At 36.5% G+C, this 13734-nt stretch overlaps 1 protein-coding gene across 1 annotated transcript in view; it reads left to right on the top strand.

Annotated features, from left to right (window-relative positions):
• PTPRN2 (protein tyrosine phosphatase receptor type N2) overlaps positions 1–13734 on the top strand; it is a 629378-nt gene that overhangs the window by 239815 nt on the left and 375829 nt on the right. Inside the window, exons 7-9 of the mRNA XM_066314564.1 lie at positions 5465–5719; positions 7064–7104; positions 8615–8988. Of these exons, the coding sequence (XP_066170661.1) occupies positions 5465–5719; positions 7064–7104; positions 8615–8988 (670 nt within the window). The remainder of the gene's footprint in view (positions 1–5464; positions 5720–7063; positions 7105–8614; positions 8989–13734) is intronic.

Below are 13734 nucleotides of genomic sequence, written 5' to 3'. Positions count from 1 at the left end.
CAAATGGAAGAATTGAACCCCAGCCATTGTCAAGCACTTGTACCTGTTACACTGCAGTCACCACTATCCCAATGGATTTTGGTGATATATGAGAGGGTTCCTTTGAATCCCTCTTTATCATCCATAAAGTGTAGTGTTCTTTGATTTGTTTTGTTGGTTTTTTTCTTACATATCCTCCAAAACCAGAACACACACACACACACACAGAGAAATGTCAGAGTTTCAGCAGAGGAAAGATAATGCTTGTAGTCTAAAGGATGCTCAGAAGTGAAAGCATTCTTGGTATGGTGCCCAGAGATAATAGGTTTCAAGGAATGAACTATAATGTAAAATCAAATCCAGGTGGCACTGTAAGTCTCTTGCACAGGTTAGACAATTTTGTTGCTAGACTCAAAACAAACCAGGCACATGCTGGTTTCATTATCCTCCAGCTGTTCCACTTCACCTTTCCTGGTAGGAGCCAACTGGGAAAAAAATGCTTAACACTTACAGGGAATAACATGTTTCACAATTCATTGGGTTGTACTACTTTGACTTCTCATACATAATATGCCCTGTAGGAACTTCTGCAATTGCATTTGCTTTTAAATGTTGCATAGACAAGGCATTATGAATTGCTTGAGTAGGAAATAATGTGGTTTCCTTTGTATTTTTTAGCCACTCAATAATCTCACTAAGAAAGTGGTGAGGACAGACCCCAGCATATTCATTGCTTAAAATGTTGTCCATTGCAATGAAAGTGGTTTGGATTCGGATTTCCCAGGCTGCTCACACAACCTCTTTCTGCTTTTAACCTTTCTCCAATCTCTCTTGTGCTTATGGGTTATTGTAGGCCTGCAGGTTGTTTTTCTCTTGCACTCTGTGAACTGCAGAACTATAAAAAACTGGAAGGCATGGGGTGCCCAGTTCTCTGATCCATCTGATAGAGGATTAGGCAAAGGCACTGGACTGGGAGAACAATCCAGAAGGTACTGAGCAGATTAGTACTGAGAATTGCTGCAAAACAGTGGCAGGTAAATTCGCTAACAAGGCACCCTGAGGGAAAAATACATAAGAAGGAAATGCAGAATTATTTTTCTATCAGATTTGGAAGTTGTTACCTCTAGGAGTAGCATGATGTGCGTGGGTACTGCCTTTGTAGTCACTGTGCAACACTGGAATTGTTAATCTCTCCTCTGCACCAGCCATATTTAGGATTTGGCTCAGTTTGATGTGGCTTGTTCTAGTCTACTGATTTTTTTTGTGTGTTAAATATTACAGAATATGTCTCTCTGTTGCTTTGAAAAGGTCACAGAATTAGTAATTCAGATGTCTTAAAAAATAGCAAACTTCCATGTTTATGGAACAGAAATATTTTTTTGTGCTTCCTCTCTCTGGCAGAGCTGGGATCACCATTCCATATGGTGCTCAGCTGCTGAGGCAGCTCACATGTGGTCAGTAGGGTGATGGGGTTGAAGAAAACAGACCATGCTGTGGAATTTCTAACAAAGTTACTGCTCCTGTGCCATGTAGTTGTCAGGCAAGCTGGCTTTGGCTCTTGTGCCAGCAGAGTATGAGGCATAATTTATATGCTGTACAATAAAAACCTTTTTTTCCCCTGGATGAGGTGCTATTGTTGCCTACTAGGGAATTCTGCTGGTGGAGCTTATATTAAAAATTACATCTTCTTGGACATATATGCTTTTACTGCCATTATGGTTCCAGGGTAGCTGTAGAAAGCAGTTTGCATTCATCAGTTGGAAAGCTGGAGCTAAGGGAGAAATCTGGTTTGCAGTACAAGCCCTGTGAAACATGACTGAGCATTGCTGAGTCTACTTAGGAGGGAGTCAGTGGGAGACTATAAAGGCTGTGCACAGGTAAATGCATGTTCAAGTACATGTGCTTCTTAAGTGCTGTGCCATTGCAGTATCCATCTGATTTTGGTCTTTCTCCAACAACATTTTCTGATTTTAATAAATTCATCATATTATCCAAAGGTGTTTGTAAACAGATGCAGTGATATTTATCTGTTTATCAGTGTTATCCAGTAATTTACAAATTATTGCAAACATGGACAAGTGCCATAACAAGAAGTGTAAATATCCATATTTACCATGGACAAGGAATAATATCATATCTGTAGCCACGTGAAGTTAGCAGGACTCTTTATGTAGACCTGCATTTCACCAGGCTGTTACAGACCCTTTGCTGGCTGTTCCTCCTAGAGTACTAAAAACATGACATTCCTCAGACTTACTGGCTTTGGTTATTGCCTTTGGTCCTTGACATTTTAAGTCATGTTGTAGTTGTTCAGTAAAACTAGATATAATGCCAAAGTTTTACTCATGTCAGTGCAGTATTTAGGAGTCTGTTTGATGAACTGTGCCTGGGTGGCAACGGCCAGGGCAGGAATGCCAGTATTAGGGGAGCAGGAGGCTCCTCTACATAATATTGGGGTTTTAGTGAACCAGAAGAACTTGCAATGAGCCTGTCAGTATTATCTGGAATAGGGCCTGTGGCCATTCTTTTTTTTTTTTTTTGTGTTATTCATTGCCCTGTTCCCCATTGCCATTTGTTTCAGATTAAAACTGCTTTTTTTGTTGACAACAAATATTAACTAAGAGTCTGAAGATGGACTGGAGAGTTAGGAGCAGGCTAAGAATATAGGTAAAGAGAAAAAAGTTAGTTTGGAAAAAAGGGGATGGAAATGACAAGACTACACTGCTTGCATGTTGTTGAGTAGATCAGTAGTTGGTCTTGACAACTGGCTGTGAATCAAATTAAATAAACAAAAATCTAGTTGTGTTGCATTAATATAACTCCTTTAATTATATATGTCCTGAAATAGTTCTCTTTTGATGATATTTCATTTGTAAAGTTTTAGTTTTGATTTGCATCTGACATATATTCTGTCTTTTCATTGCTGACTTTATTAGCTCTGCTTCAAAAATTTAGGCTTTTCTGTCAGGATATTGTCCAGTAGCTCTATAAAAGATAACATCAGAAATGATACCTAGGCAGACACAAGGCTCCTGTGGGAATGCAGCAGTGCTGTTTTCTTCCTATAGCTTAGTTTTCTGCATTGTTGTTACGTGTGACATCCTCTCCACCTCTCTACCAGGTAGCTCTTGTGCTTCCTGAAAAAGTGTCTTGAACTCGGGTTGATCAAATGTATTGAAAAATTTTGTTGCAGTTTGGATTAATTTGCTCCTGTAAATGACCTTTCTAAGTGAAAGCATTTTGTCCCTATGCTTTTACTCTATTATTAAACTCATGACAGGGGGTGGGTACAATAAAATGAAAGGAAACTTTTCAAAGTTTTCTCTGAAGTGTTGCTAAGCTTCTGTCAAACTTCAGTATTAATTTTGCTGCTTCCACATGTCTTGGCCCAGAGAGTTTGGCACAGATTGAGTTTACATCTTTGATTCAAATTTCTGAACACTTGCTTTCCTGTACAAAGCACTCTGCTATTCCAGTATGGTACCAAAATCTTTGTGGGCTGTCAGTTTGAAGTAACATCACAGACACAACCTGTCTTTTTTTTATTGATAGTCACAATTAAGTGTACTTAAAACTACGTTTTTTTTAAGGAAATTTCAAAAATTCACATTTTACAAGATCAGCTTGTATTTTATATTACTAAATTTTATAATAAATTAGTAGAATTTTATAATAATGTCATGGTGGATTATTGAAAAGATGTTTCTTTTTTACCTGGAAAAGAAAGTTCATCAAAGAACCACCTTTCCCATATGTCAACACCCTCTCAGACTCACAGTAAACCTATTATTTAAAAAGTTTAAGTTATTTTGGTTTTAATGGACTAATTAGTTAAGGGAAAATGGCATTATTTTGGTTGGTGAATTTTGGGTCAGGCCAGGGGAAATTAGCCTTTGCCTTGAGATGGAAAAGGGAAGCTGCTGGTGAGATGCTGATGATGAGCTCTTCAGTTAAAACTGAGTGGTCCAAAAAATGAGAGATGTGTCCAAGGTCTTGGCCTCTTATTCCCAATGAAAAATACTCCTTTATGCTTGTCCCCCTGCAAAGTCACAGATGTTCCACTGCCTCTTCCCTGAAGCAGAAGTCTGTTGACTACTTTTACTTATTTTCTTCCTCCTTTGTTGTGAGGAAAAAGAAAAATCCTTATTTTTAGCCCTTCTTATGGCATTGTTTTTCCCTGTTTTCCCACTTTTTAATTCACTTTTATATGAGCCTGAAAGCTGACAGCATGGTCCCAAAATCTTGCCCACAGGTGATAAACATATCCAACCACTGGGCTTAATATGGTGAGTGTTAATAAGGAAAAAAAAGTTTGTATGGTGCCTTCAAACTGCTTATATGTAAATTCATACACTCAACAGTGATTTAGAGCAGCCCTTATTATCCTCTTCCTACACAATACTATGTGAAAGGGTTTACTTGCTTGCATGCATATGCATAAATATGTTAAATTTCGTATCAACATGAATAAGCAGAACAGAGGCATGATTGGAAATGGTTTTGGTATGCTGCAGTAAGCACTAACTACATTTAGTGTCTTATTCTCCAAGGGACATGAGGCTGAGTTTTGCAGAGTTCTACAGACTGATGGAGAATTAGAGATGCAATATATACAATCAGAAAAGTGCCTTCCCTGGGGAGATGTTATGCTCCATCTTCTGACTCACCTTTAATATCCATTGTCCTTGAATTTCCTTATCTTCAAAACGTTTATCACATCAGAGGTGTTTTGCTGTTTTGTTTTTATCAATGTGACTGGTAAAACATTTATAGCTGGAACAAAACCTAGTTCTATATCTGTAATTTTATATCTATATGTATATACATATAGATATATATCATCTATATCTATCATCTATATCTGTAAATATATATTTGGAAAATCATATATGTTCCAAGAGGAATTAATTCAACTTAGAAATTTTGTCCTTTATATATCCATGTATATAATGAACATATATTTATATCTCCTTCTAATTGATGAGGAGCTTTTTGATTGAATGACAATATATCTGACTCCCATTTTTTCCCCAGAACTCTATTGCTACGTACCTTGTGAAAGCAAATCACCAAAGAAAATTAATCTCTAGGAAACAGTGATGTTGTTTGTACTGGTTTGCACCTAAAAATTTTTTAGGCTACTTTAACACTTGTCTTCAGTATTTTAAGTCAATTTAGACTAGGGAAGAATGTTCTTGTAAAGAAAAAAATGATAATTTTGTGCCCCTCTCTCTAGGAGACCTTGCTGGGTTATGATAGCATACATCCCCTTGTCCTGGCACAGATTCACCTCGTCATAAACTTTAACATCCTTTAAGAATATTGTGTTTTCTGTAAGGAATACAGCATGAATGAGTGTGCCTTCCTTTAAAAAGCAGAAACTCTCCATGAAGGGAAAGCTATCTTTTAGGAAAACTTAAAGATACAAGCATGTGTGTTTCATGTATGCAGCTAAAACATGTGCTTATGTTGTTTTGTGATCCAGAGGCACTGATTAAAAATGTATTGAAGGACCTAGAGAAACACCAAGTGAACGTGGAGAATCTCAGCTCAGCTGAACTGGATGAAATCGCTGATACTATTGCCACTGCCATTCAAAGTGTTGACATTCAGGAAGAAACGGGAAAAAATGCTGGAAAAATTAAAGAAGACAAAACAGAAGCACAGATGAAGAAAGGAGATGCTCAAGGAAGGGCAGAGCTTCAGACTGGATTAATGGAAAACAATGTTAATATACCAGGTATTAATTTTAGAAGTACAGCAAAAGACAGCTACCCTAATTTTCCTCTACTGCTTCACCTTAGTGCTGGACTTCTGAAAATCTGTTTTAGAAGATGGGAGGGAAGTTTTCTGTATTTCCTGAAAGCCTGTGGAATTTTAGATTGTTGTTTTCTTTTTACAGCAGGTTCTTACTTTAAAAAAAAAAAAAAAATCTGTTTATGAGCACTTGGTCATCAAGCTTCACAGAGAAGATAAACCTACAAACCAAATCATATTGAAATAAGAATTGCTGTATGCTGTATGGTTTAATTTCCTATTCTTGAAATTGAGATATTTAAGCAAAATGATAATGGAAATTATTATATTACAAGATATATTTCAAAATGTGCAGAGAAAAAATATCATTTACTGATAGTAATTTTTTAACATGAGACAGTTACTTGCAGAAGAAAATCTGTGACAAGTACAGGTACAAACCCACTAGTTCCCTTTCCTTCTTAGGGAATAAGAAGAGTTATTATGGTTATTTGTTTCTGTCTGCACACGTATTTTCCTGATGATGCAGATTCAGGAGCTGCAGTAATTGCCCTTAATGAGTGGATACCGCAGTGGAACATAAGTTACAGCTCATCCATTTTCTATTTTAGGAATGTTATAATATCTAGTATGGCACAAACGTATGCTGTAAATCATAAAAAATTATTTTTACTGTCTGTTTTCATGGTGATATACTGAAATCTTTACTAGTTAGGGATATTCTGGTTATTCTGATTGCCAGATTTTGTCATAGATTAAAAGAGCAAACTTGAGGATTTATCTCGAATCATGCTGAGAAAGATGAATGACACTCAGTTCATAAAGCAAAAAGCCAGTATTATTTGACTGAGGTTAAGGATGTGACTGAATACTATCACTGTAGTTAAACTGTAACATGATTTAGTGAGTGATATCTATTGAAATATGTCATTTTCTTCTACCAAAATACATTTGAAGGAAATACGTTTCCTTTTCCTTTTCTGTAAATGTCCATTCTGCAAGCTAGAGCCATTTTATACTGCTTTTTTTTCTCAGATATTGGTAAACTGATGTGATGATTTGACATTTAATTAGCAAAATAACACCATTACATTGACTCTTGAAGTACTGTCTATTGATCTCACATTAATTTGCTATCAAAGTGGGGTCAGAATAACAAAAAAAAAATTATACAGTGCTCCTTAGTCTGCTCTTTCAGCTTTGATATCTCAATGTTTAAATCACACAAAAAAAAGCCACTTCTTTAAAGCAGCCTATGAGAAATCTTTGGTTTGTGTATGATGTTTGCCCTTCATAACTATATATTTGTGCTTTTCATATCCTACAGACAATGGAGTGCATGAAGCCAGTGTGAGAACTGATAAAGAGGTAGAGTACCAGCATTTTAACAAAACAATATCTTGGAATATCAGGTTTCTGTGCAGTGAAAGACAAACTCACACTTCTGAAATATAAGACTTGTTCTATGTTTTGTGTGGCTATGATTCAGTACCACACATAGGTATGTTGTTGATGCACTAAAATGTTAAATGAGCATTTATTTAAACCATAACCAAAATGAGTTTTGGCGTTCAAAAAGCAAAAACAATGCCCCCCCCCCCCTTTTCTCTGCTTTTTAAATAGACAGGATTCATAACAGATTCATGAAGTTCAGACAAATTCTGGCTTTTCCTCAAATCAGTAAATTTTGAGCTTTTAGGTATTCCTGAAAATTCTTTTCCCCCTGCCCTTTGGCTCTTAGTTCTGGAGAACATCAGAGTTATTTCAAAAGCTCTAGGCATTACATCTTGTACCTTAGCTAGCAACATCAAAATTAGCATTTTAATCCAGATTACTTTTACAATATTCCTCCTGAGTTTTGAATCATATCCTATGGATTTGATCCAATATTTAGCCATTTTTGAGGTATATTCATTTTTCTTTTTCTCAGTTTTATGGAGCAGAAAAATGTCAAAGGAACATTTTTAAAAAAATGTGTGGAACTTCTCCCACTATGTACTCTATCAAAAGCTAACACTGCAAGACTCATAAACGGGCAAATCCTCTTGTGTTTGCAGTAAAATCTCTTCAGCCCTTCTACCAAGCCAGGAAAACACACAGGGACAGTGTGGCAGGAGCTTTAAACACCCACACGGAAATCTTCAAGGGATGAAGTGCTGTAGTCACAACAGACTTACAGGGGATCCCATCTGTAAATTTCTTAGTGACAGTTTGAATAGAGAATGTTTGAATAGAATTATTGTGACACAGAGCACAAAAGTGCCCATCAGCCAACCTCTCCTCCCAAATGCTTGGCTGCAATAAAGTTATGTAATGAAACAAGCTAATGAATTTTTCCAGGCACCTATTTTGACTTTGGCTCATTTGCTTATTGTTGACTTATTAGACAGATTTTGGTTTTCTGTGATCATATATTTAGCTTGTTGGATCACTCACATACAGTTTGTCACCATTTCTAGAGATGAAGCAAGGAAACAGAATTGGTCATAGAATATCTGTGTCTTTCCTGGTGTTATAACTGAGATGTGAAAGTTTCCAGGCCCAGCCCAGGCATATTGATGGGCATTTCTATTTTTTCTCCTTTTCATTAACTTGTCTGATAACAAAGTTTCATTTTCATCAATACTTAGACACATAAACACATGGAAACAACTGGGAAAATATAGTGCCATAATTTAATGCTCTTTTATTATTAATGAAAAAACCAGCATGTTCTTAACATAGTCTAGCAGCTTAAAGAAATTAAGAAAATGACCATGCAATGGTTGTATGAGTAGACTTTACCAAATCAATAAGAGTTTGAAAAATTATTTCCAGGTTTGGTGAGTATAACCTTCCTGTGTTTAGTTTTAAAAATAATATTTTTCTTTTAATGCAGGAGAACACTGCAAAACTAATTAGATTCTTGAATGAGAAAGCATTAGCTGAAAATATGCATAAAGACCTTATTCCTGAAGAACCTACAAAGACAGAAACTAAGAAATCTGAAGAAACTGACCTTTCTTCTTCAGAAGAAAGAAATGCTGGTGTGGAAAATGTAAAAAGTGAGACTTTCTCAAGGGAGCTGGCAACTGCGAAGAGCATTGAATCTGACTCCAAGGACCCGAGCCAGACCAGCTATTGGATTAAGAACACTTTAGTGCAAGGAGGAAACTCCTATGAAAACCCTCAGAAAAACACCGGACAAGGCTTACAACTTGAAGTGAAATCTTCTGAGGAGAAAGAATATGGCTACATTGTGACAGTGAAAGAGTAAGTAGGACAGCCAATTTGAATGGCATTTTTAAGTGGGGAAAAGAGAAAGTCATTGCACCTAATGAAATATGAATGTACAAGAGGAAAATGCCACAGGCCTGATTTTTAATACATCTGAAACTGTTTGGAGCCTGTTCAGTACTTTGATGAAAATATGAGCAAACAGTTCCATTTTGTTACAGTTGCCTTTCCTCCTTTGCGGAAGACATTAAATTTGTAGGTCTTTCACTTAGACCTCTCTCTATCTTCTCATGTTCTGGTGACCTTCCAATATGTCAGTAAGTGTGCTTATGGTTGGGATGCGAGCTTTAAATATTTGACTTGAAAGTAGTCTAAATATCAATGCCTGAGTCATTCTTTCCAAAAAAAAAAAAAAAAAAACCACACAATGATAAAGCGCAGTGTTTTCTCTGTGGTTTCATTTTGATCTGAAAATAACACGTATAGGAATCCAAACATCACATATGCAGCTAGTTTAGAAAGAAAGACCTAATGATTTCAGGTCATGCCACTAATGAATTTGACATTTAATACGATGCTTTCAAAAAGGCAACTTTAGCCCCCTAATGATACACGGTTCATTACAGGGTTTGGGATTTTAGAACCATGTAGGCACTTTTACATCCTTTTCCCCTTTGTGGAACAAAGTCATATTTGATTTGTGATCCTGACTCCTCTTCTGCGAGAAATTGGGAATTTCTAGGATGGGCTTACAAATCACTGTCCAGCATCATAGAGAAACTGAGACAGAAATTTCTTCAGCATGTATTGATTCTTTTGACTGTCTTAACTTATTAGTGGGATTGAAGGCAATAGGATTGTGGAGGATTCTTGTTTTTACTATATTTTGATGCTTTGAAATGTGTGTGGCTGCACATTAGAAACAGACCAGAAATTGGTGGAATACCTTTTAAGTGCACCTCTTTGTTCCTGCCTAGGATTGCTATTTGAATCATTCCTGTGAAGTAGAAGACAGTTTTCCCCAGCTCAGCACTACTTCCCCCAGCTATTTTAACTCATATCAATCTGGAAGACTCCTTCATTCCAAAGAGTGTCTTAATGACACCATCTCCTTTGACTATCCAGACTTATTTGGCTTATAAATGCAGTAAAGTTTAGAACTGTCAGAGCTCTGTGAAATGGGAGACGTTCTGAATTTCAGTGTTCACAACCTGGAGATTCTTCACTGTATCATCTTACCTGGTTTTCTTCTTAGCTAGTCTCCCACTGATGGGCTTTCCCTGAGTTATGTCTGTTATTATTCAATGAAGCTTGCTGAAGAAGGTAATTTGCACAAAGATTCTTGGTTCTAGAGGAGTCCTTATACACAAATATATTTTACCTTCTTTATAATTTTTAATGGTTTCTAACTGGTTAGATGGCCAGACCCAGAGAGTGGTGAGGAATGGAATTACAGCCATGACTGTAACTCTGGGAGGTCACAAGTGTGTTCCACAGGGCTCATTACTGAAGCCAGTGGTGTTTGATATCTTTATGAATGATCTGGATGAAGGGATCAAGTGTGTCCTCAGTCAGTTTTCAGGTGAAAACCAAGTTAGGAGGGAGTGTTGATCTTCTGGAGGGCAGGAAGGCTCTGCAGAGAGAAAAGCCTCAACTTGCACCAGAGGATATTCAAGTTGTATGTTAGGAAGAACTTCACAGAAAGGGTTGTCAAATTTGAAACAGGCTGCTCTGGGAAGTCACCATCCCTGTGGGTATTTAAAAGGCCTGTGCATGTGTCACTTAGGGATATGATTTAGTGGTGGACTTGTGTTAACAGTGGGGCTCAATGATCTTAGAAGTCTTTTCCAACCTAAATAATTCTATGATCATATGATTCTGTGCAGTGCTATAGCTGACATTTATGGGGAGAACAGTTCCCTATTAGAGTCTGAGGTTTTTGCAAGTATGATCCAAGGAGGTATTAGCCCTGCTGCAGTGAACTCCATGAAATGCTAAGATGCCAGCATTTAATCATGCCACAAACCAAAGATAAACATTCCCATCTAATACTTGAAGTAAAGATTTTTGATAAAGACTTGTCAAAATGGCAGTCTGATTGTCAATGGCAGAACAGTAGGTCACTCCTGCTGTGTTTGTCAAGTGACCTTTCGGGTGGTTACAGCACTGCAATCCATACCAATCCATATTATCCATCAGTGCTAAGCTTTGGAATGAATTGACACTTTCAGTGTAGAAAATTGTCCAGCAAATCCTCCACTGTGCTGCTTCAGTACTCTATTATTCTGTGAAACCAATCAAATTGGTGATTTACTTTGTTTACTCTCTTCTCTTTCAAAAAAATTGCTATTCTACCACTGGAGTATTTGTGTAAGTTTTTTTCTTTCTTGTGTAATTGCTTTGAAGTGTTTTATTAATTTTAACTCTAAAACTCTAAAGTAATCTTATTTTTTAAAAGTAATCTATGGGATGTTATTTTCATTTGTATTCTGCTTTTCCCTAGTTATAAGGTATTTCTGTTATAATTGGAATACATCAGTGTTAGCTCTCTAATCAGAGAAGTCTTGCCTTTGGATTCTTTCTATTTTCTGAAATTCTAGTTTTTCACATTTGGAAAACTTTTTTTTCTTGTTTAAAAGCATGCCAATTCTCCCATTTGCTTGGCAGTATTTGCTCTAAAATGAGGGCCTAGATCCCACAATCAAAACATTTACACACTGTTTAGTCTCCTGAGTGTCTCATGAGGAAACCCAAAGCCTGACTTTCCAGAACATGTAGTTCTTACCACCTCCAGTAAATCTAAATGTAAGCTGCTGCATGCTCAGCAGTTTAAATAGCCAAGCTGGCGTGCAATTTCTCAAATATGAGATTGAGTAGCTAGACTTAAATGCACTAAGAAAAAATCCTAGTTTGAAAGTTCATCTCTTTCCACGGCTTATCTCAGTCTTTCAAGCTTCAAAATCAAGTCATGCTTGTCTGAAGCCATGCTTGGACATCTAATGCCAAGCAACCCGTCCTGTTTTGTGATTTATCAGAAGGCTTGTGCTTGAAATTTTTCATACAAATACTAGATCACAGACAGCTCATGGCAGCTCTCTTAGCTTGTGAGCCAACTTCTGGCATTGCTGTATCATGCATTTCCAGGATAGTTCATGTTTTGTCATATGTTAACTCTCAATTCCAGACTGTCTATGTAAAATTGTATAGGCTGTAAATCTGTTCACAACACGTTAACCAAGTTGGATCCTGCATTCGTGGCTCTGCATTTCATTGGAGGTAGCTGCTATTCTGCTCAGGTGTTGGGCAAAAAATGGGTCTTGTGTTCATAGTGTAAAATTGCCAGGCAATATGATTAGTCTGACCCATTTAACGTGCTGAAGGGTTGGGTTAATTGCAAATGCTTGATATTATTTCTCCACCTTTACAAATGTGATAAATGATACTGCTTTGCATATAATGATTACTTTCCTCAGGATGGCTTTTGGGTTAGGACCCTGAAGCTGGGTTGTGCAGAAGTCTTGGTTTATTCCTCAAGTTTTCTGTTTTCCTAGGCAGGTCATTAAAGATTTTTATTTTTATGATCTTCATTATTTTTTCCCCACCAGGTTGAAACATTTTAATTGCATTTGAAAATTAGATTTAAAATAAGTTGGAAAAATTAATCACAATATCTACAGCAATGATACAGGGCTGATAGGTTTTATCATTCTCAGTTGCTAGAAGATCTTGATGTTTCTTAGAAGCTAAACATTTATATTCCATGAGGCTCGGCAGCTCTTTTTAGAAAATAATAACAGAATGTTCTTGTCTTTTAATATATATATTCAAAAAGTCTGATTTGACCCTCTCTGTTTATCTCACTGTCCTTTTTGAAATCATTGTTCTACTTACAAGTACACTTTATCATGGGAAAGAGATTTGTGCCTATTTCTCACTTAATTTCTGCAATTAGCTTTAAAAACTAAGAGAAATTATTAACACACATAAAACAGAAAATCTGTTGCTACTTAAGTCTGCTAAAATCACCAAAGAACAGCACTGCTGACATTAGAGAAGAAGTTAAATGTAAAATTTTTATCTGTTTTTTTTACTTGCCTTTTATAACTCTTCCCTTGTATAAATAGGTTCCATAAACATCCATTATTGATCTAAAGCCAAAGGTTTTGCTTCTGACAGCGTAGCTTGACCCCCCTACTGAATAATACACATAGAAAATCCTTTCCTGTAAAATTATCCAGCAGCCAAAATTTGGTCTTTATATCTCAGCACTAGAACTTGTAGAGAGACATAATTTTAGAATTTTCTGTTGCAATAGAATTTTCTGTTGCAAACTCTTCATGCGTAATTATTCATGGTCCTTAGAGTTTTCTAGATGTAAAATCTTCTTTCCATCTATAATTCTCCAGTTGTCTTGTGATTCTTAGAAAGTAACAGATCATATGCCCCATATTGCTGCTTTGCCACCTCAATTTTGATTTTTCCCATAGGAAAATGAAACTTCATGCTTCTTATTCATCCACAAGAAAATAACAGAAAAGCAGCAGTTAACGGGGCCTTGTCACAGAGAGCAATAAATACTGCCTTTTTTTTTTTTTTTTTTTGCGTTTTCGTATGTGTATTTTATTATCTGTTATATGTGCAGAAATAATATGATAATCTGTTCTACTTCAGGAGCCCTTAGCTTTTGTGCTTTCTAAATCTGTTGAAACATATTGTGACAGAATGTGATTCTCACCTGCTGATGTAGATCACTTCACAAGAGAAGAGTCCTTCCCTGTGTCT

The sequence above is a fragment of the Sylvia atricapilla genome, chromosome 1 (assembly GCF_009819655.1).
Source record: "Sylvia atricapilla isolate bSylAtr1 chromosome 1, bSylAtr1.pri, whole genome shotgun sequence".
NCBI lineage: Eukaryota > Metazoa > Chordata > Aves > Passeriformes > Sylviidae > Sylvia > Sylvia atricapilla.
This window is presented reverse-complemented; position numbering and strand designations above follow the sequence as displayed.